This window comes from Oratosquilla oratoria, chromosome 18 (assembly GCF_046742065.1).
Source record: "Oratosquilla oratoria isolate Oo_2021 chromosome 18, ASM4674206v1, whole genome shotgun sequence".
In the NCBI taxonomy this organism is placed as follows: Eukaryota; Metazoa; Arthropoda; class Malacostraca; order Stomatopoda; family Squillidae; genus Oratosquilla; species Oratosquilla oratoria.
This window is the reverse complement of record NC_134794.1, coordinates 65,458,024-65,481,107: the sequence shown is the minus strand read 5'-3', so window position 1 is coordinate 65,481,107 and position 23,084 is coordinate 65,458,024. Positions and strand designations below refer to the sequence as shown.

General features: G+C 37.4%; 1 protein-coding gene and 1 long non-coding RNA gene across 11 annotated transcripts in view; one reads left to right on the top strand and one right to left on the bottom strand.

Annotated features, from left to right (window-relative positions):
• Nucleotides 1-13,754, top strand: part of LOC143035347 (uncharacterized) — a 234,328-nt gene extending 220,574 nt beyond the window's left edge. The window contains exons 3-4 of the long non-coding RNA XR_012967317.1: nt 10,777-10,831; nt 12,144-13,754. This is a non-coding gene — a long non-coding RNA (uncharacterized LOC143035347). The remainder of the gene's footprint in view (nt 1-10,776; nt 10,832-12,143) is intronic.
• Nucleotides 1-23,084, bottom strand: part of LOC143035346 (inositol hexakisphosphate and diphosphoinositol-pentakisphosphate kinase 2-like) — a 247,704-nt gene that overhangs the window by 207,995 nt on the left and 16,625 nt on the right. For 9 of the 10 annotated variants that reach the window (XM_076202325.1, XM_076202328.1, XM_076202329.1 and 6 more), the window contains exon 2: nt 11,797-11,839. In XM_076202325.1, coding sequence (XP_076058440.1) covers nt 11,797-11,839 — 43 coding nt within the window. Of the gene's footprint in view, nt 1-11,796; nt 11,840-14,967; nt 15,078-23,084 lie in introns of those variants that run through there. The other variant, XM_076202334.1, reaches the window with a different exon arrangement.

Genomic DNA, 23,084 nt, shown 5'->3' with positions numbered 1-23,084 from the left:
AGTATGGTGGGGGTTACTAGGCTGGATAGAGTGAGAAATGAGGAGGTGAGGAGGAGAACAGGGGTGAAAAAGGAGCTGGGAGATAGGGTTGATGAAAGAGTATTAGGATGGTTTGGACACATGGAAAGAATAAGTGAAGAAAGACTAGTAAAAGAGGTATGGAAGGCAGATGTGGAGGGAGTGAACATGAGGGGACGTCCTAGGATGAGGTGGATGGATGGGGTGAAGGGGGCTTTGGGGAAGAGGGGAATGTCTGTTGAGGAAGGAAGGGAGAGGACAGAAGACAGAGGTGAGTGGAGAATGGTTGTATATGGATGATGTTGTGATTGCATGAGGAGGAATGGGCGGGGGGGTGGGGGGGGGGTAGTATGTGTGAGTAAATTTTGACGCAGCCCGAAGGGATTTCTCCCCGTCCTCTCCTTATATGCAAGGGGGGACGGAGAGGGGGGGTCGCCGATTGAATGAAGCGGCCTTGCTGTGGATGTGCTGTGTCTTGCGACACTGCTTCTGACCCAGGGTGGTGGGCAAGGTGCAGGGATGACCCGTCATCCAGGAGGTGCTCAGATGAGAGGGAGGGTGGGAGGGGTGTGGAGTGTATTTAGGGATGAAATGGGTGGGAGTGTTTTTATGCCTTTCCCTTTTTGGCTACCTCCCTTGAAAGGGGGAAAAAGCCTTGGTATATGTATGTATGTATGTAATCCAAAAGAAAAGAGGTCCACTCACTGGGTCCCACCTCTGTTTCCACCAATCAAATTTACTCTTAAATTTATTCATGTTTTTCAATTGAACTATTTCCTCTTTTACATTGTTCCAGAACCTGATGCATCTGTACAAAAAATACTCTTTACAGAGTGACATATAGACTGAACTTATGATTATGGCAAATTTTCTGGTGGGTATAGGCCTTTTGCAAGAACCAGTAAAATAAATTAACTGTACCTGCCTTGTCAATATAATTAATTTCTTGGCTTGGTATCTCTTGCCACTGAAATATGAGCATTATATGAGCACTTCCTTTCAATGGACATTTATAAAGAATCAATAACACTGGGTTCTTCAATAGGCTTAACCCCTTCGATACGATGACTACTACATAGGCGTCATGAAGAGCAAGTGGGTACGCGAGGATGCCGATGTCAGCGTCTTGATTATATATATTGTAGTTGTACCTGCGTGACCCCCATACTCTGTAAACTGGCTTCATCATATTTTCTATGGTTATCAAAATTCACGGGTGAAAAAGAACGCGCAATACTGCGATAACTGTTTTTTATAATGCGAGTATTATGACGCAACATTGCACGTCTGGCAGCTAATGCTGCCCGCGAGATTTTGGCCCAGAGTGAAGGGGTTAAATCAGTCTCAGTGGTGTGTCATCTCCTCTTTATTTTGTCACACCTTTGGTCATTGTGTTATCCATCAACATTTAATTGAGTATTAACCCAAGAATTTCTATTTCTATTTGTTTCCTACCCCTCCCAATTCACATTTTTACAACAAATGTCACCAACTACAATCTTATTGTCACTATTCAATCATTTTTTGTAGATGAAGGGTCACGTGTGACAACACTGCTTCATTATTCAGTTTTATTCTCTTCACCTGTCTTTGGAGTGACAGGCTACTAAGAGGTTTTCTTTCTCCCTTGGATTTACCTTGTGTATGAGGTCCTATATACTCTCCATTTTGTGGTTCAGGCCAAATGTACAAGAAATTGTCTGTTACCACTGTGTATGTAGTCTGAATATCAGGAACCATTATAAACAAGACATCATAAAATACACTAAAGACCCAAGAAAAACACACGGAATAACAAAAGACAGCACACAATACACTGAAGACTTAGGAAAATCCATCCCCATGATTTAAAATTGAAAAACAACAACAACAAAAATCATGTTATTTGTACAACACAAAACTGGAACATGTCACAGAATGGTCTGGAGGAAAACAATCTACAAAAGACAAGGGTCTATGATTACTACAAAATAGAGAAGCAGTGGCATCTGTCTTCTTTGTGAAAACACACATTTCTTCTAGCTATATCAACATACAATTTTGCCCCTTTGCTAAAGTGACATCCCTCATGCTGAATAAAATTGTCTGCCAAAATGAAATCTGAAGAGGATATCACTGTAGCAATGGGGTTAACTGAGTTAGTTTGTCTTAACCCCTTAAAGTATCATGAAGTCCTGTAAACTAAAACAATTTGGCATTAACCAGAACAAGATCTATGAAAGACATTAATCAATCCACTGGCTCAGGTCTCTTGAAGAAAACTCAAAACTTATGGGTACTTAGCATCAGTTACTGGGGTGACCCACACGTCACACACACACACACACACACACACTTTCATCGGATGGACGGCGAAGATTGGAGTTCTGAAGAAAAAGTTAAATTTTCGTGGATCTCAACGCAAAGGAAGTACCTTATTGTATTTACAGGGAAGGGGAAAGCTTGTGGTGTAGTGGAAAAGTGAGGAAAAAGGAGAAGGGGAGGGATTACTGAGGGAAATGGAAGGAAATGAGGAAGGGGAGGACTTGGTCCAGGAGGCCAGGCATCTTGTAAACAAGAGAAGGACCGATGATTTTGGTGAAGGGATTAACAAAAATGTAAAGATTAGAAATATAGATAAGAGCAGCACAATGGAAGGTGAGGATAATAATTTCCAGGGATTTAATGAGGGGGGGGGGTAATACCAACCTCCCCCGATTAGCAAGACTAGAGGAAAAACTTGAACAAATGACCGAACATTGGGAGAGTAGGTTCGGTAACATAGCAAAGATTACGCAGAGTTGAAAAAATGGAAGAACTAGAGAAGGCGAACAAAAACTTAACTAATGAAATAGAAGAATTAAAAAGACAGTTAAAAGAAGTAAAAGAGGAGAATGAAGAATTAAAGAGGAATAATAAAGACAACAAAGAGGCCATAGCAAAAGAAGCACAGGGTTGGAAAAAAAATCCAAGAAAACAGTAAAGTTGCACTTACTGACATAATTAAACAGCAAATGAAAGAACAAACTGAAGAATCAGTTATCAAAGTGATGAGAAAGAAGGAGAATATAGTAAGAGACTTAGCAGATAAAAAGAAATGTATAATTATATTAGGAATGGAAGAGAAACATAATCTAAATAGAACCACAAGAATCAATGAGGAAAAAGAAAAAGTAAGCAGTTTACTAGAATTAGTTCAGGAAGATGAACCTGAAATCATGAAACAAATTGAAGAGATGTATAGATTCTGAAAGTATACTACGGATAAGACCAGACCAATTAAGATTAAATTCAGGTCACAAACGACGGCAGAGAATATCTTAGCAAAAACAGGGAAGCTAGCAGCAAGTGAACAATATAAAAAGGTATGGATAAAAAGAGAAATGAATAAAGAGGAAAGAGAGGAGGAAAAAATGAAAAGACATGAAGCTAAGGAAAAAACGAGAACAGAACAGAGTCAGAAAAAGAGAAATTCTATTGGAGAGTAGTGAATATGAAAGTAAGGAAATACGACATACTAGAGAAAAACAGAAGGGAAACAGAGAATACATATATATATATATATATTATACATATATACATAAGTAAGCAAACAAATAAATGAATAAATATACATATATTTTGTGTTGTCTGGGTAACACTAAAATGAGGAAATATAGAATAAGGTGTTCAGTGTCTTCTGTGTGGTGACTGTACCTAGGGCAATTTGTTTGTGTGGCCAGGCTTACCCTGTGATGTACTATTTCAAAGATAAATGGAGCCCTAATCATAGTCATCCTAGCATTGTTCTTGCTTGTTGTGGTAGAAATTTCTCTACAGGGCTGATGTTTAAGGGAGTTTGGTGGACAGTCTTGATCAATACATACAAAGGAAATGATGCAAGATCTACAATGGCAAGTAGAACAAAATTAAGAAGACATTGGAAAAGACAATGAGAGAGAACCCAATGAACATTCAAAATAAAGAGGTGGGATGATATACGTAACATGATTCAGCAGTTAGTAAAAAATCTTCATTGATAATAACTTAAAGAACAGCTCAAAGTTCACTAGCCACAATAAGATGCATTTAGTATTTAAATGAAATCAACAATAATAAGAAAATGAAGAGCACCAAGCTATCAATACTGGAATGTTTTTTTTGTTTTCTCATCACAATCAACGGAGAGGAACAACATCTTCATAACACAAAAGGGAAGAAGACATCAGTGCTGAGTCACTGTGACTTATTGCTTCAACACAATGCCATCCTCATCTCTCACTACACACTCTGCACCATGCATGTACATGGTGCATAAGGACATCTATGAGGACATGGAATGCTTATATCATATCAGTAAATAAATTTACTTGGATGGCCATGCTTTTCAATGAATTTATATACCTAACTTTCATATTCTAAATATTTCCCATGGAGAGAAATTTATTCTTACTGTATTTTGCTTAAAATATGATGACTTCAAAACATACCACTGAAGTTATGCATGGACTAGTTGCATACATAATTACTACTATTAACATAAAATGAAGAAATTCACTTGCAATGGAATCATAGGCACCCTGAAGTTTTCAAATAGGAAACTCATGATGGAAGTTAGTATTACTAAACATCTTTTCCCACAAGGTGAAAAAGTAAACAACATCAAGTCTTACAACAGATGACTGACATCCCAAGATTCTTCTGATGCAGGCACAATATAATGACTAAAGTGTCTCTACTATACCACAATACCACAGGTTAATGGAGGATAAAGAGCATCAATGTACTGTATACAGCTCACATGAACAACTGCTTTCCTGTTGATTCAATTCCTTCTGCACAAAAGTATATTTAAGTTGAATTGGAAGTTATACAATTCAACTCAACCAAGTACATTTGCTAAAATTATGTATTCTATATTCTTGCTATCAAGTTATCTTTTTACATACATACATATATACATATAGCAATCACTTTTTCACCCTTAAAAGAGAGGTAGCAAAAAGATGATGGCATAAAATCCATTCCAACCCATTCCATCCCCACATATTCCACTCCCATTCACCCCCCTCCTTCCCTCTTATCCTGGCACCTCCTGGATGACGGGTCATCCTTGCATCTTACCCTCTGCCCTGAGTCAGAAGCAATGCACCAAGATACAGCACATCCACACCACAACATGGCCACTTCATTTAATCGGCAACCCCCTCTCCATCCCCTCATGCAGAAAAGGAGAAGACAGGGAGAAATCCCTTCAGGCTGCATCAAAATATCATTCATGCATACTCCCTTACCCCCATCCCTCACCCACTTCCTTCCATGCATCACTGCATCATCCATACACAACCATTCTCCACTCACTCCTATCTTCTGTCTTCTTCCTTCCTTCCTCAACACACATTCCCCTCTTTCCTAATGCCCCTTATACCTCATCCACCCATCTCATCCTTGATCGCCCCCACCTTCCACACACCTTTTACCAATCTTTCTCCACTCATTCTTTCCATGTGTCCAAAGCATACCAATACTCTTTCATCAACCCTATCTCCCAACTCCCTTCCCACTCCTGCTCTCCTCCTCACCTCCTTGTTTCTCACTCTATCCAGCCTAGCAACTCCTCCACTCTTAACTTAGTCTCCACCAAAAAATTATCTGATATTCCCCCACTCTCCTTAGAACACATACATCCAAAACTCTTCCTACTCTTCTGGTCACCACTAAGTAGTCCATTAACCCCTTCCATACGGTGCCGCACACGTAGGCGTCATGGACTTAGATCTCGGTGGCAGCATCCAATGCCAGCCGTACGACGTGTCGTAATAATACTCGCATCATAAAATATAGTCACCGCTTATATCGATCGTTCTCTCTTCACCCGTGAATTTTGATAACCATAGAAAATGCGATTACAAAAGAATTAGAAAGAATGTCATTATGGAGGGGCGACTACAATAAATATAATCAAAACGCCGATATGGCAGCCTCGCGAATACACTCGCTCCCCATGACGCCTACGTGTGCGGCACCGTATGGAAGGGGTTAATGCCCTATCTACCACCCTTCCATCCACCACCCTCTCCCATGTGTACTTATGTTTGACTTCCTTCCTAAACACTGTATTTGCTATCAACAACTCTCTAGACACATATTCACCATCAACTTTCCACTACAATTGTTTCCTGGAACTCCACACTTCCCAACCATTCCATTTATTGGTTCATTTCCTACCCTCTCTTCAATCATAAGACCCAACTACACTCCCAAACTCAAACTCACCCCTCCCTTTCAACTTAGTTTCACTCAATGCCAACAGATTCATTTTTTTCTCACATACAGTATTGCCTATCTCTTCCCTTCTACTCTCATCCATACCACATCCATGCACATTAAAAGACCCAAACCTTAGGGTTCTGGTTGGAAAACTCCTCCCATACCCTCTTATGCCTTTGCTTTTTTATGGAATGTTCCCTTTGAGGCTACAGAGAGTAGGATGCCTAGTCCTGTCCCTGTCCCATTTTTGTCACCTTTTACAACTCAAGTGGGAACACTCAGTAGCAGTATTCTTTTCCCCTACCACAGGGTTCGACAAAACAGGGAAATGAACATTCAGAGAAGTAGGTACAGGACAGTATTAAGAGTAGAAGGACAGCATAACAAAGGGACAGTCGCAGCACAATAAAGTATCACCATTTCTCTATGAATAGAGATTTCTTCTATCACAGACAAAATGATAAAACAACAGGAGTAAACCAGCTCTGTCCATGGGCCCTGTGCCTTACTACACCACTTCTGACACAACCAGTATAACAGGGGACATGGATGACTAGCAATAAATGGGGTTTGACTGGTGTGAGACAAATATAGGGTGGACGAGTGTTTGCTCTGACTCAACTACGACTTTCATATGGGGGGAAAAGGCACTTTTTTACATATGTATGTATGCTTTCTGTTTCAATGACTGGAATTATGCAGCCCCAGGTCATGGTTGTGTGGGATGATACATAGGACTACTGTCTCTATTGTATTAGTTTGGAACCACCTGCAGGAATACTGCCATCAGTTCTCACAGCTCCTAATGTGAAAGGATAGAGGAACACATTCAAAGTTAAAAGAGAGCGATCTTGGGCCAAGTCCAGAGACCAAGTATGAGCCCCTATGGGTTACACCTCCTGATGAAAGTGAGATATTGACAGATTTTTTGAAGATAGGCAGCAGGAAAATTATTCTCTCTGACATCTTGCAGGTAGTCACTGTTGTTTAATGTAATGGTAAAACAATACCCATTCTTTGACCACAGACCTTTCCATTGAAGTTCACAACTCCAAATCAACACTCTCTCTTGCCCACACTATCACACTGAAGTGAGCATTTCTATTTGATCACATCAATTATGAAAACACTTCTCTCATTGTGCATGGAAAACCATGCTTTTAAACATCCGTTTTCACTAAATCAATCCATGAACAAGTAAATAATAAGCAAAATAAAATAAAACAGTGCCATATCCACAGTACTTTAGGTGTGTCATGGGCACAGGGAATATGTGATCACAATACACAAGGTTAACTCAAAATCTAATGCTCTGTATTAACCCCTTCCATACCAGGCAGTGCTTACCCTTTAATCCTTGCTGCTGCCTAGTTACTTTTTCAATCTCTATGACACTCCTTTGGTAGGGAAGGGAATAAGCGACAAAAGTGTTATGTGATCATCCATCATGCAAATGGATAAAGGTTAATAGTACCAAAGAGGGCCCTGGGTTGGAGTCCAGATGATACATTACGCCCGCTTCACAATCCGTCACATAAACAGCAGGAATACGTGTTGACATAACTGTCTCGTTGTGTTAAACTCCTCCTGCTAAAGCCAGTGTTTGTGCAAACATCTAGGTATATCTTATATTACAGAGCAAAACTGAAATAATAACAAAAAAATAAGAATATTTAAAAAACAAAACAAAATGAAGTTGCACACACATCCTGATCAGAAAAAATCAAATACAGTACACACAATCCTCCACTAAACATACCTCAATTCAACAGATTTCAGATGCAAGAGACAAACTCTGGTAACTGGAACGTCTGCCCAAATTTCACAAATTCTGATCACTAATTCAAGAACTGGCCACTAGCACATAGCAGTGTGGGTGGAGCATTGTTAAAACTCATCTTGTCTCTTGTGTATACTCTCAGTGAATTGGTCTAACCTTTCACTAAGATTTTGGTGAACATCTTACTATTATCATGACTACAGTGTACAATAACTGTATAACCAAGACCTCCAAGGAAGGTATTGGTGTAAAGAATGTGCAAATTTAAATGTTAGAGTGAGTCCTTCTTATACGGTACATATGTGTTCCTGAAAACCTTACCGCGTATTGAAATCACCACATACCAAACCTATTATAACATGTAATAATAGGATATGTGTTCCAGCACGTCGAAAGTCACCCCTACAGACATGAAAATACATGAAAATAGTCACATATGTGTGTATGATGGATTTAGGGCCATGTTACTACCATTTTGGTTCTCAAAATTATCCTATCCACCTGAAACTTAAGATAATTCAGATTGATGGACCAAGGTACCCCTTTGATACAGTATATTAAATGAAGGGGTGAGTATATATCAACTAGCAAAAGAATATCAAACATCTTAAAATTTTCCTGATGACAAAAAAGGTATATTAAATGATCCACTGAAATACTCGAATCCGATGCAAAGAAAAAGAATCACCAGTGCTTCAGAACAGACTCAAAATCCAATGGAAAAGAAACCCTGAACTCATTACACTAAAACAAAGTGAAAGGAATTGGTCACTACCTGAGTGGAGCACCTGCTAGTCACCCAAACTGTTGTGCATTAAATGTACCTTCTTACTAAAATGCAATATATATTGATTACATCTAATTAGTGCTTCAGCGCTGCAAGTGACCCAGCAATAAAATCAATCCATAATATAGTAAAATTCCTGTTGTCAATCATACTACTCAACTAAGTCTGCATCTGGTCTACATTGAAGACCTGACCTTTAGCCACCTTACATTCTTAAACATGGTTCACAACAGTGGCTTATGAAAAGGACTGTTGTGGTATCTGGTATCTAAAACTACATTGATACACCTTCATTTCAGTACGCTGTTGTCCATGTCATACATAAAAAAAAACTGACTTCTACCACACCTAAACAAGATGCTGCAATGTCTGTTGACTGGTTATTTTGTTTTATTTGGGTATTTGTTCTTTGTCCGGTGAGGGTGAACCAACTTCAGTTGTTGGGCCCTGATATGGAGGTACTGTGTCTTGCCACACTGTCTCTAACCCAAACAGGGGACAGGGAGCAGAGATGACCCTTCATTCACAAGTAGCTAAGATAGAAAGGACAACAAATGGGTTTTGAATAGGTGTAGGATGGGTGAAGAGTGGGTGTGTGCTTTGACTCAGCCACCCTCTTTATAAAAGGGAGAGTCCTTTGGTGTATGGATGTATATATTATTTCATTTCTCTATTATCAGACCAAGATCTTCTAGTAAGGAATGGAAGAGCAACAAGAGACCATGGTAAGAAATTGAAAAAGAGAAGGTATTTGCGGGGTAAAAAGAAACAAGTTTCTATGCAGATGCACTGATCTGTGGAATAACCTGCATAATTCCAAGGTGTGTTCCTCAATGGACAATGAAGCATACCTGTCAAACAATGTAAATAAACTTAAATCCAAGTCTGACTGATGGAGATAAGTGTAGCTCTTTACCTATGTGAGGCAGAGTGAGGAAACTTGAGAGCCCTTCTTTGTATTTCTCTTTCCTGAGAAGTTGAAGCAAAAAATTTGCTTTAATTTAATCACCACCCTTGTATGGGAGATTGATGTCTTTGCATGTACAATGAGATTAATAATATAGTGTGGTCAAAAATATATAAACATACTTCAAAAACCTGGGAAAATGGCTGACACAAAACAGGATGTCAGCATCCTTTTTGAAATAATAACAAATCTCATCCAATATCTACAAATCTAAGAAGCACCCCACCCCTTTCACTAAACAAAAAACTTACAATACTGAGCCTTGCTGTTATTATGAAGAAGACCTTCAGTCCCCATGTACAAAATATCACATGGAAAGCAAATATGAAACTAAATGTACAATAAACACTCCTGTATCTGGGATACTTCTAGCAAAGGCCTTCCTGGATATGGGATTTTCCTAGATAAGGACTTAGTAGTCTCAGATAGTCTCCCAAAGGAGTCACCAAACCACATCAGGAAATTTCCTAGATACCAGAGAGCCTTCCAAGTAGATATACAGCTATTATATATCAAAACAAATGAAAATCAAACAAATGTATGAAAACTTGCAAAAGCCTGCAAAAACCAAATAGAGCATCAGCAAGTCCTGTTGTATATATGACACAAAATATAATAAAACAATAAAATAAAAAGAAGAAAAGCTTTGCTCCAGGATGCACAACATATGCAAGATATGCTGTTTACAGCACAGCAGTAAAGGTGGATCTGCACATCACTGCCAAACACTTGCTGATGATACATGCAGGTGAATATTTTGAATATACATAGCTATTCAGATCCTCTTGTGTGAATTTTTATTCTGAATACCACCCAATATGTACATTTGAAAGACTAGTTCAAATTTCTCCTGGGCACACACCTAAAAATATGTATTAAGAATTTCTCCTGGATAAGTATTTTCCCAGATATAAAGAAGTTTTAATGAATATGTGTATAATTCTGTGTATAATAACTGTGGATGTGTTGTGTCTTAATGCATTGCCTCTGCCCCAGGGTGATGGACGAGATCCAGGGGTGACCCTTCATCCATGTAGAGCCAAGATGAGAGGTAAGAGGAGTGATGGATGGGAGTGGAATGGGTGGGGATGAAGTGGGTGGAAGTAGAATTATGCCTTTTGACTTTGGCTACCTCCCCGGTAAGGGGAAGAGAGTTCTTGGTGTATGTATGTATGTATGTATGTATGCATATAATTCTGCCAAAAAAAATTACAGACATGGGAATATCCAGATATGGACATTCCAGATACATGAGTGTCTACTGTATGTACGCAGACCCCATGGTTCAGGTGTTGTGACTCAATAATACCACAGGCAGATCAACAACAACAGCAAAAAATATAATTATAGAACAGTTATATCAGCAATGGAAGACAGACCAGATACAAATGGAGCAAATTTAGGTCATATGCAACAAGAGTTCACTATTCTCTAAATCAATGTGAAAAGTTTCACAAGACCAACACATTGGAGCACAAACAGTGTACACTACACCTTCAAAGATCATTCTGTACACAAAATGCAGGAAATATACAGATAGATAACAAGAAGAATACACTTATCACATAAACACTTATGTCAAAAGCATGCATATGGTATCAATAAAATTATCACATCATTGTTCAAATTTGCTTTGCAAAAAATATATCTCTATAAAACCATGATATGCCTTTGTCAACATGATAAAAATATTGCACACATGTTAAGTAAAAGACTGATACATAGTAAATACATAGGTATGCTAAGCTTAATATCATCATAGTCTATTCCTCCAAACTTGTCAAAAATTTCAATAATACTGTTGAATAACTGATTTATAGTTCTAAAAATCTCACATACTTTGTATCCTATTAACTTCCCCACCGCACATCTTTTTTTTCCAATGAAAAAGGACTGGGGAAAGGATATTCAAGATAAAAGTTGGGTAGAGATCATTAAAATAAAAAGATGAATAAAGGGGGGGGGGGGGTGTGGTACAAGATAAGGAGGCAAGGATAGTAATTTTGGACTACATACCTTGCCTTGACGGCGATCCTTCCTGTACATCACACCATTCCTCCTGAAATGAAGAAACATTACAATGAATATATAAAACTTTATGAATACAGCAGTCTATGTCTTTCCCATACACTGTTGTAAGCCAAGACTTTTTCTCACATCACCCCAAGTTAACCACAAACAATTTTATCAAGTTTTGAGGCATACTTGAAGCAGTACACTATCATCACATAAGTCTTTTTCAACCTTTCAGTTTTCACAGTATTTCTTGTATTCATGTACTCCATTTGTGTCTTGTCTTTTTCAATTCTTATGACATTTCCTTTCATTATAATAATAATTGTTACCTTGATTTTCACCAACAGGAAACCTGCAGCACAATAGTGCCTGTCAATACTGAGTTCTCCCATAGATCTCTCTGGGAAGAAATGTTTTACTGCTGTCTGTGTTGTAGTAGTGTGACTGTTCCTATGTCACCAGTGCTAAGAAGAGGAGAACAGCAACTGAGAAAGATCTGACTGAGTGTCAGAATCTTGGCACTGCACCTCCTGATGGAGGCGAGTTGACATATTTATCAAGGAGGAGAAATTGTGTTGTTTTCTAGGGATTGGTAATGTGGGGCATTGTAGGACAAGGTGTTCAGTGTCTTAGGTGCAGTGACTGCATCTAAGGCAGTTTGATTCTGGTTGACCAGGCCTATTGTGTGTTGATGCTGTTTTAATGCTGGACAGTGTCTTGAATGCAAAAGTGCTAATGTGGTCCCTACGTTTCTTGAGAGGGATTTTTTCTGTGGGGCTGATATTGGATACCAGAAAGATGATTCTCCCTGACATCCATCTTACAGAACCACTACTTGCATGTACCTACCATTGGTCCCTCATATCTTAGTCCAACAAACATATGAAATGTTCTTATAATGAAGAAAGGTAAATCTTAAATATGTTCCTCATTTCTCCATACAGATCTAATATCAGATTCTTACTAATAAACACCATGATGATGTCCTTTACAATTATCAACCCATTGCTCCAAGTCTCTCTTGCAAGAGACCCATGGGTCCCAGTTAACCAGTAACAGCCACCAGACTGGTCCATAAATTATTTAAAGATGATATTATATTGTTATTTGGATAAGACTACAGTAGGGCAATGTATAATGAGGTATTTGATGTCTCCTGTAACATGACTGCAACTGTAGCAGTTTGCTTCTGTGGCCAGGCCTATGCTGTGTCAATATCTTTTTAAAGCTGAGTGAGTGAAGTTATGCAAGTGTGGTTCTTGCCTGTCACTGGAGGGGTTTCTGTAGGGTGGACGCCTAAAGGAGTTCAGTTGAATTATAGGGAGTTTGCTGGTTGGTCTTGGAGTGCTTGTCTGGTGATCTGTGTATGTGTTTTTGTATAGTTGTGTTGTGTGGTGCAAGTAATTAATTATTGTAGTAGTATGCTGCAGGTGTGGTTTTTCTGTTATGTTCAGTTGGTTGTGCTTGAGCTATGTTGTGGGATGGATGGGTGGGACTGAGGGTTCTAGAATAGAACTGTGTGCCTACCATTTTCATGTACTGTTCTATCGGGGAGGATTTTGGTTTGTGTGTGTATATGTTCTATTGAGGCGGTTTTTAAGAGTATCCTATCATTATTCAGAATGCTTTGTTTTGTATAATTTGTTAGGTTTCTAGGATGTCTTTATTTTCTTGGTTGTAGAGAACCCTGCTTGGGAGATTTAGTCAAGTGTGATTCTTATAAAATGTTTATAGACTGATTAAATTGTCTTTTCATTAACCAAAACCTGTGCTGATCTTAGTATGTTTATTTTCTTGTCGATTCTTACTGTTCAGTCCTTGATGTGCCCGTATCAAAAGAGGGGCCCAAGATTTTAGGGCTCTTGTCCGATGGAAGGAATTGACCATTCAATTCTTGAACACTTCTTTGTTTTATGATTGTCTAAAGTGAGCAAAGTCACTGATGATTTCTAAGGAGAGCCCTCCTACCTTGTTTTAATCATTGTTCTAGTTTGTTTAAGTATGTTTGGGTGTCCCTAGCAATTGTTCTCTAGTTGCTGTGCTGGGTTATAATTCACATCAGGTCATCTGCATAGATGACGATTATGGCATTATGCTCTGGATTTGGTGTTGGGATACCAATTGTGAATGAGGTGTATGTAAGTAAGAGCACTGCTCCTTGGGGAACTCCACTATACAATCTTTTGATCCCAGGAAGTAAGTTATCTTGGGATACTCTCCACTCTCATCCAGCTAAGAAGTTCTTGCCAATGTTGTGATTGCCTATCTTAGAAGGATTTCCCTCAGCTGAATAAAATCTGATGTAGTAATAAAAGCTATACAAGACCAGTAACCAATGTTAATATCACACTCTTGGTACATAAAGTTAACCAAAGGTAAATTTTCACATTTAAATGGAAAGGGGTTCTACACAGCTGAATGACACTGCACAGTCATATAATTGAAACAAGTCCTGTTGCCACTGCTCAGAGATGATCAGTTGGTTCAAGGTTATAGAATTCCATTGAATCTATCATCTTTAGTTCTCTGGCAACCTGTTTTCTAAAGAAGTCTTCATATAACCTAGTAACTTTGATATAAATAAGTTATACAATTATAGTTTTAGGAAATATTACTAGACATCTTCAGTGACAATTTTCAAGGTTAAAAGACTCATTTCTTCCAACCTCATTACTGTGTTCTAGAAATGTTTTAGAATAAGTAAATGAATTAAACAAAATGATCAATTATGAAAATCAATTAACCCACCTCACTGACGGCATTATTATGCAACTCTAGGAACACAATTCAACAGTAACTTTGCTAGACTAGATATTGAATCAATCTGCCACATAGCCATTCATAAAGACATAGATAAGGCACATCTTATCAGTAGACTAAAAAATAAAATAATCTTTACAGTATTTAATACTAATTCTGCAAAATATATTTAAAGTCTGATTACTATAAATGAATTTAAGATAACTAGTAATCATTAGAGACAATTTGAAAAATATTATATCAAACACGATATTTAGACATGTTATATAAGTTATTACATTACATTATGATTTCATGAACAGGTTATCTGGGTATTGGTCCCATAAAAATTGCAATTCCCCTCACTCTATATATTCATATCTAATTTCGAAATGTGACTGTTTATAAGACCAGTAACATCACAGTACTTACTTGAAAGTATGGTTATTAAAGGATTACCGTCTTTCTAGTAACGTAAATAGTATTAATAACATTTTGTTCAATTAACTTCTGCTCCCTGTCGTCACTACAAGATCAAGCGGAATTCTAAAATGGTTCAACAAAAATAGCTGTTAGAACATTTTGGTGTTTTTCATACATGAATAAATAATATATTCCTTGTTCCACATTTCATCCTATGATACTCTACATGCTTAATAAAAATACAAGTACCTGCATAGCTTGAAATCACATGATTTATATTTTATATGAGTGAACTATTTCTAGCGTATCTTGCTAGAATTTCGTGAGGCAACGATAACACGTACTACCTTTATTGATTTCCCTCAATCCCTCATACCAAACGCGAATAAACAACAGCCCGACAATATATATATTTCTTAAATTCTGTACGTTGATTGAAGACCACAGGGATGTTTCAAAATAACTGAAGAAGACAGCAAGAACAACCAAATTCACCTAATAATTACAAAATTCCAATTATATTTATATTACTATGGGTTAAACTTCATACAAATATGAACATACAGATTAATTTCAGACGAGAAATACATATTATCACAAATGAAAATACATATGGTCTATGTAAACAAGTATCGTTGCCATGGCAACGCCAGCAGACGACAAAAGAAAACCTTATTTGTAATACAATGAAATAAGTATGAAATATTATCAAATCATGTTGTAACCCGATGCTTTAAATTATTTATAATAAAAATGGAACAGTGTAGCAGGCCTACTTCCAATTTAAAAGACAATTAATTTAAACGAAATTGCCCGTTTCCGATCACCTGGAAAGAAAGAGGTATGTGTACCTAGAGTCGAATAAATCAATATTCTTATATCTAATTGCTTATCGGGGGCAAAACCGAAAGGGAAGTAATGACTATACGATAATTTCGGTGATACTGCTCAGAAACTTGAATAATCATTATTCAGATGCTGGAGAAGTGTATTTGGTTATCTACTGCTGCATCAAATCACCTGACGCAGTGTAAAAAAAACATTACATATTAATTCTAGCTAACATTAATAACAAAGATTGGTTCATGAAAAAAATATGTTGTGTTAGTAATAAGATTTACCTAAACTAAAAATTTTACACTGCCATTTAAGAAAATCCATATAAAAATAGTTGAGCGGCGATCATTATTGCTAATGCTGTGAATTTGTATTTCATGTTTCTCATACATCATACTTTATAAGCTATGATGATTATATGTTTATGGATATTGTAGATTTTGTCATTACAAGACCAGCCTCTCGACATGACCTCAACACAATGTCATTTTGTAATAACAATAAAAGAAAAATGACCATAAGAAAAATCAAATTGGGCCCACAAGAGGCATCATCCGGAATATATATATATATATATATATATATATATATATATATATGTATATATATATATATATATATGTGTGTGTGTGTGTGTGTGTGTGTGTGTGTGTGTGTGTGTGTGTGTGTGTGTGTGTGTGTGTGTGTGTGTGTGTGTGTGTGTGTGTGTGTGTGTGTGTGTGTGTATATGTATATATATATATATATATATATATATATATATATATATATATATATATATATATATAACTTGTATGTCTATCAGTACATAGTCCTTTTTCAGTGCAGAAAAATGTGATAATCTTATCAGCACGAAATCGTTGATGTAGCAGTTTTTACAATCTCCCTTTGACCGTCTTGCCGCATTTATCCTCTAAACTTCCCGCAAAGAAAATACTTATTTCAAAGAAAAGCGTTATTCCTTTGGCTTGTATAAATATACTAAGTCGTATTATAATATTGCAGTTGAAAAATACAAAACAGGTGTGTTACATATTTGAACATATCAAATTATTTGGAAATTCAGAAATATAGATAATAAAACCTGACAACTCTTACGAAATTGTTCTGAAGACTTTGACTAATGAATTTATATTTGTTTTTTGTTTAATCTATACTTGAAGTATATTTGTATGTCTCAATCAAATTCTACCAACCTGTGTAATGACAGGACTGCATTTAGTTAAGGCGGTGTTGATTTGTGTGAAGTTTTCATGACGAAAACAAAGATGGTGCATGTAAGGTTGACTGGGGTCATATTATCAAGTTATACAATACGTTCGGGGATCTGTGTGATTTATGAATACATTCGGGTACAAATACGACACCCTAATTCAGGTTATACTGCCCTGAGTACAATAACTAGATAAGCTGCCTTACATATATTCTGAGGATCAATTTAGGTGAGATCTGGTAAGGCCTTTTACATCTCCATTATTAAGAATTTTATTTTAATTCATATTAGTAATGCACTAGTATTCAACTTATTTTTATCATCTTACAATAGAAGGTTTTTGTAGCTGAGGTAAACTTTATTTTTTTGGTAGGGAGGGAGAGCAAGTTTCGATATTTAGGGACAACATCGCGAATCGCGATGTAGGTGGAGTACTCGTAAAGCAGACATACAGGGAGGGCAGCAGAAAGGATTCTTGAAATCGATTGACGTTCTTCATTGATGCTTCCAGTCTTGAAAGAAATCTGACTAGTCTTTAGAATTATCAATAAATTCCCTAATGTATGATCGTAATACCCTGTATGATTATATTCAAAGAAATTGGATTGTCTAGAAGTTTGAAATAACTTGTTACGAACTGGTATATACTGTTTTTATGCCTAGGTCTATTCAGAGTCCAATTATTAGAAAGGCAATACAAATCAACAAGTCAGGCTTTCAATTTTAAGCCATCGTCAAGTGAACGGCAATCTATAAATATATTTAGAGAATATAAATAATAATCTAAATTAATAAATATATAAAATTGTTTGTAAACTTTTGTTGTAGTGTGTGATTGGGGTGCAGTCAGTTTATACCATTCCCCCCCCCCACATAGCTGATATTTCTTTCAATTTCTTTGGCACTGGTAAAAAGGCATACGTCTGATGCTGTGTGCTCATAACTCTTACTTCCTTCCATTTCATTCTTTCCTTCCACTAAACCCCCAAATCCCTCCCTCCCTCCCTCTCCCCATCTTATCTATCCTGCCCTCTAACTAACACAGCAAGACTGAAGATGATTGGACTGCATAACCTTCACTGTGGCGAGATGCAAATGGAGTAACGTTTCATTTCCGGTGTTTTGTTTGTTTCTGTTTGGCCCTGAGAACCATTCCCTTATCAATTGAATCAAAATAAACATTCCCGGCGGCACCTTCTAACCAACTCATCACCATCATTATATATATATATATATATATATATATATATATATATATATATATATATATATATATATATATATATATATATATATATATATATAACATGGTACGAGGATTTTTTTTTTTTTTTTTTTTTTTTTTTTTTTATCTCTGGTGGATTTCGTCATTGGACAACCAATTAATTGCTCCAAAGGATCCCATTGGGTAACTACTGTAAAACTGGAATGGTCCACCCCTGTTGTTGTTGTTATTATTATTATTGTTGTTGTTATTATCATTATTATTATTATTATCATTGTCGTTGTTGGATGCATGCTGTAACCGCTCAAATGCATCATGTAGTTTTTATGAGTTTAAAGGTATTTTTAAGACAGGTTTGAAAGGATTCACTATTTTGACTATAAACTTAATAGTTATTTCAACAGCTACAATTTCGTGTTTGTGGAATCCAAACAAATGTACAACATTTGGAGAGGGAATTCAATAATGCGTGAAGAGAACAAGAGGAATTATTGCAAATATAGAACAAAATGAAGTGGCAAAGATGTGGGAATGGACGGAGAGTAGCCTAGGAAGTTAAATGGTGTGGGTTGCGTAAAGCCTTGAGTACAGCACGAGGCTAGAATAATAGACATCCTTGGCTTACATTTTTTCGGGATAAAAGAAAAGCCGACTCGGGCACGCAAAGACCGTCCCGAAGAAAGGAAAAAAATACATAATAATAATAGAAATGAGGCTGAGTCAATCCAGGGCAAATACCAGAAAAGGAAATGCGTTGTAGTATTTCACATTTGAAAGCGTGCAGTCACGTAGCTGGAACGTTGTGCGTAGGAAGAGTTCCAAAAACCCCAAATGAAAATATTTTAAGAGAATGTGAGCATGAGGTTTGGGTTACGTAGTGATGAGCTCTTCCCTTGATGATTCCAAGGTCAAACCTGCAGGTAAGAAGGCGGGTACCTGTGAAGTACGATCAGCTGTTGGACTTGAGTGTCGTTATTATCATTAGAGATAAAACGACACATATTTTTCGAGGCCTTCACATGGGGCCCTGGCAAGGTGTAACCTTGGTATTCGAACCCAAAATAAACAATGGAAAGCAGGAAAATGTCTCAGACAATCTCAATGTCAGAATTTTAGGCGGGAACAATTAAGGAAAATGAAAGCTGATAACTGCTGTCGCGAAAATTTTAACTATTATGATTGTTGTTTTAGGTATAACTAATCTTCCGTTTCATAATATATTATTTCAAGGATTACCTATGTGAACTGCATGCACATCATGGTGTTGATTTTTAAATGCAATTAAAAAAATTATTTTGTACAACCTGAAGAGAGAGAAAACGAGAAGAGTTATTCAGTATGAAATGTGAAGAAGACCGGTCGACAGGTCTTGTCGATAACCTTGACTTTGCGGACGACGTTGTGTAAGATGGCCATACGGGTGGCGCTTAGATGGAACGATAACTAATTTATATTTTTTCCAGACGAATGCATTTATTACACAATAAATGTGTGCGCGAACGCGTGTACCTAGTTTACCTTGTAGTATAATAAAGTATTGTGTTGGAACTGTACTCATGTGTTCCCGGTTGCCTTCATTCATCACAATTTCCCTTAATCCGTTTATGACGTTGGCTTGGATTAATTTTCATCCATTTTGTCCCATAAGTGTACATCTCCGTGTGGAAAGTTATATTTCTTAATATCTTTCAAACAAGTCTACTTTTACAGTTTTGTACTATATGTATGTGAAGAATGAATCCATTGTTGTAAAAAATAATTTAATATTTTTGGTCATCCTAAATCTAGTGCTTTCAATAAAGAAAATATAGCAACAACTTCAATAAAAAAGTGAAGCAACGAAAATGCAGGAAACATCTAAAGAATATATAACAGTATTAAGTACACGGTGGAGGAAAGCTTAGAAAGTAATATTCCATTGACTACTAAAATTAATGTCGGGAAAAAATCAGAAAAGAGACAAACAAGACAGAAGGAAGAACAGAGAAGCACTATTGCAAATGAGCCACTTCCGCCTATCAACAGAACCGCAAGAACTGGTTTTGGCGGGAACGTTCCTAGCTAAGGGTGGAAGAAGTTACCAAACAGATGGTTCTGATAATTGCAGCCATATTCCTAACTCAACATTACATGACTACAATTATGACATTTACATATTCTCCCCATATTTCAGAGCTAACGGCCGCTTTTCTATTCGTATATGCATGACCCCACTGTGCTGGGACTACAAATCTATCTACTTGTTTTGAAGTATGTTGATCTGATGTAAACATATATAAACACTTGTTGACATAACTAAAATATTACAGCCGTTGCAAAGTAATAATGCTCATCAGCAAAGAAAAGCGTTGCTCATGGAGTGATGATGTAAGAAAGCGAGATGAAGTTGACAGATGAGTTTGTGTATTTAGGAATGCAAGATCATGGCTGCCTGTCGCTGACGTCACAGTCCATGTCGACACAACACAAACGGTGGCTCACCTCCTTTTTTTTTCTTTCTTTTTACTTGGGAACCTGCAGCTGAATAAAACCACACATTAACTAGAATAAAACATGCAAGGAACGTTACAGTAGGAAACGTACCCATTGGCAAATAAAACCGCCTGGAGACAATAAGAATAAAATATGAGGTGAAAGTGGACGACATTTTCGTTGTTGTTCTTGTTGAATGGCTAATGCAAACGATCACTGACTCCTCCGGTAGCGTGAGATACTTCTAATTTTGCTGCCACCAGACGATTTTATTCATCTTGTTGCCCCTTCCGTAACAAATGTATTTGTTTTCTTACTGAGGCTGCCGTTGAAAGACTTTATTCAAACAGGAGAATATGGTAGCAAAATTATCAGTTTGATCTGCAAGTTATGAATGCCTGTCGTACACCAAGGCTAACGGAGTACTTTTGGCAAAGGTGGCTGTAGCTTATCAGCTTATCTGACTTCAAAATATAACAAAAGTGAAATTCCACCTTCTCCAATCTTATCACCAACACTTTCTCCATCAAGAAAGGGAAGGGGGTGGGCGGAATTGAATAAAGATCACCTACCGATAGCCCGATAAGGAAGGAGGGGTGAGGTAATGCTGCGATACCTTTATCCGTGGTCTTATCGCCCAAGATGCAGGTCATCCAGATGTCCCGCTCTTATCGAAGGAAGGGGGGGGGGGGCAGTGCTACTTCTGGAGGGCAGAGAAGTACGTCGGGTAGTACTGTTCCAAACATTTTTTATGGAAGACAGACAAATTATCTTGATGTGACATCATGGCGAGTATTACATCATGGCTGAGACAATTAAAACCCACTTTAACCCACACACATGAATATAACTAATGTGAATTCACACACACACACACACATATATATATGTGTGTGTGTGTGTGTGTGTGTGTATAGCCGTAAACATTCTTATCTAACAATCCCCTAGGTAGACACCAGATCCACCCCCGTCTCCAGTGAGGCATGCCTTTTTATTCCAAGATCATCTTCCTCCTCGGAGATGATCTTGTGAATGGGGTAGGCCGGTCACGTGATCTTGAACAGTACCTTTGCTGTACGGTAGGGGATGAAGAGACACGTGCTCTGAATACGAGAGTAGGCTCAAACGTCGCTCTTCTCTTCTTCCTTGTCCTAACCCAGGAAGTCATTTGAATACTACATACTTGCCTCTCTCAATTGGAGGAGGGCTAGAAATTTATCATGATTATCACTATGATTATTATTATTATAATTTTTTTTTTATCTTATTCTATTTTATCTGTTTTATCATTTGTTTATTAATTTATTATTATCATTATCATTATTATTATTAATATTATTATTAGGACGGGAGGAAATAGAAGGAAGGGTAGTGAGTGGTGGGATGAGGAAACAAAGAAGGTTGTAGAAGAGAAGAAGCGAGCTTTCACAGATTGGTTACAAAATAGGACGAGGGAGTCATATGGGAGGTACAAAGAAAAGAGAAGAGAAGTAAAGCACAAGGTAAAGGAGGCAAAGAGGAGAACAGATGTGAAATGGGGCAAGAGGATAACAGAAAATATGGAAAGTAATAAAAAGATGTTTTGGAAAGAAATTAATAGAGGAAGAGGAGGAGAATCAAGTAGAGAAGAAAAGGTAAAAGGTGCAGATGGAGAGATGATAATGGAAGAGAAGGCAGTAAGGGGAAGATGGGTGTATGTATGTATTGTTATTATTGTTGTTGTTGTTATTATGATTATTATTATTATTTATTTATCTATTTTTTGGAAGGGAAAATGAGAGGTAAAGTGCAGGAGGAGGTGGGGATGAAGGACTGACGCTAGAGATCTGCTGAGAATGACCAAATTGAAGAAGGAAAATTACCAGGAACTGAGAGAAGAGTGGAATGTGATGAGTAGAAAAAGAATGAAGTGACAAAGTGTGCAAAGATGATAGTATGTGGGGCGAGGAATGTGGGGGAGGGGGGAAATAGAAGGAAGGGTAGCAAATGGTGGGATGATGAAGTGAAGATGGTAGCTGATGAGAAGAAACGAGCGTATGGAGACTGGTTGCAATGTAAGGGAAGCATATGTGAGATACAAAAAGATAAAAGGAGAAGCAAAACAAGATAAAGGAGATATGTAAAATGGGTAGGATTGTGACGGAATTTTGGAAACAAAGATGAAAAGATGTTTTGGAAGGAAGTTAAGAGAGGAAGAGGAGGTAAGCCAAGTAGAAAAGGAAAGGTAAAAGGTGTTGACGGACATGTTTTAATGGAGGTGGAGACAGTAGGGGGAATAGGGAGCTATTTCAGAGAACTGTTGAATGGGGAGGAGGATAGGAAGGGATTGGTGGTAGCAGCGGAAGGCGTTAGGAAAATGACATGGGAGAAGAGGTGCCA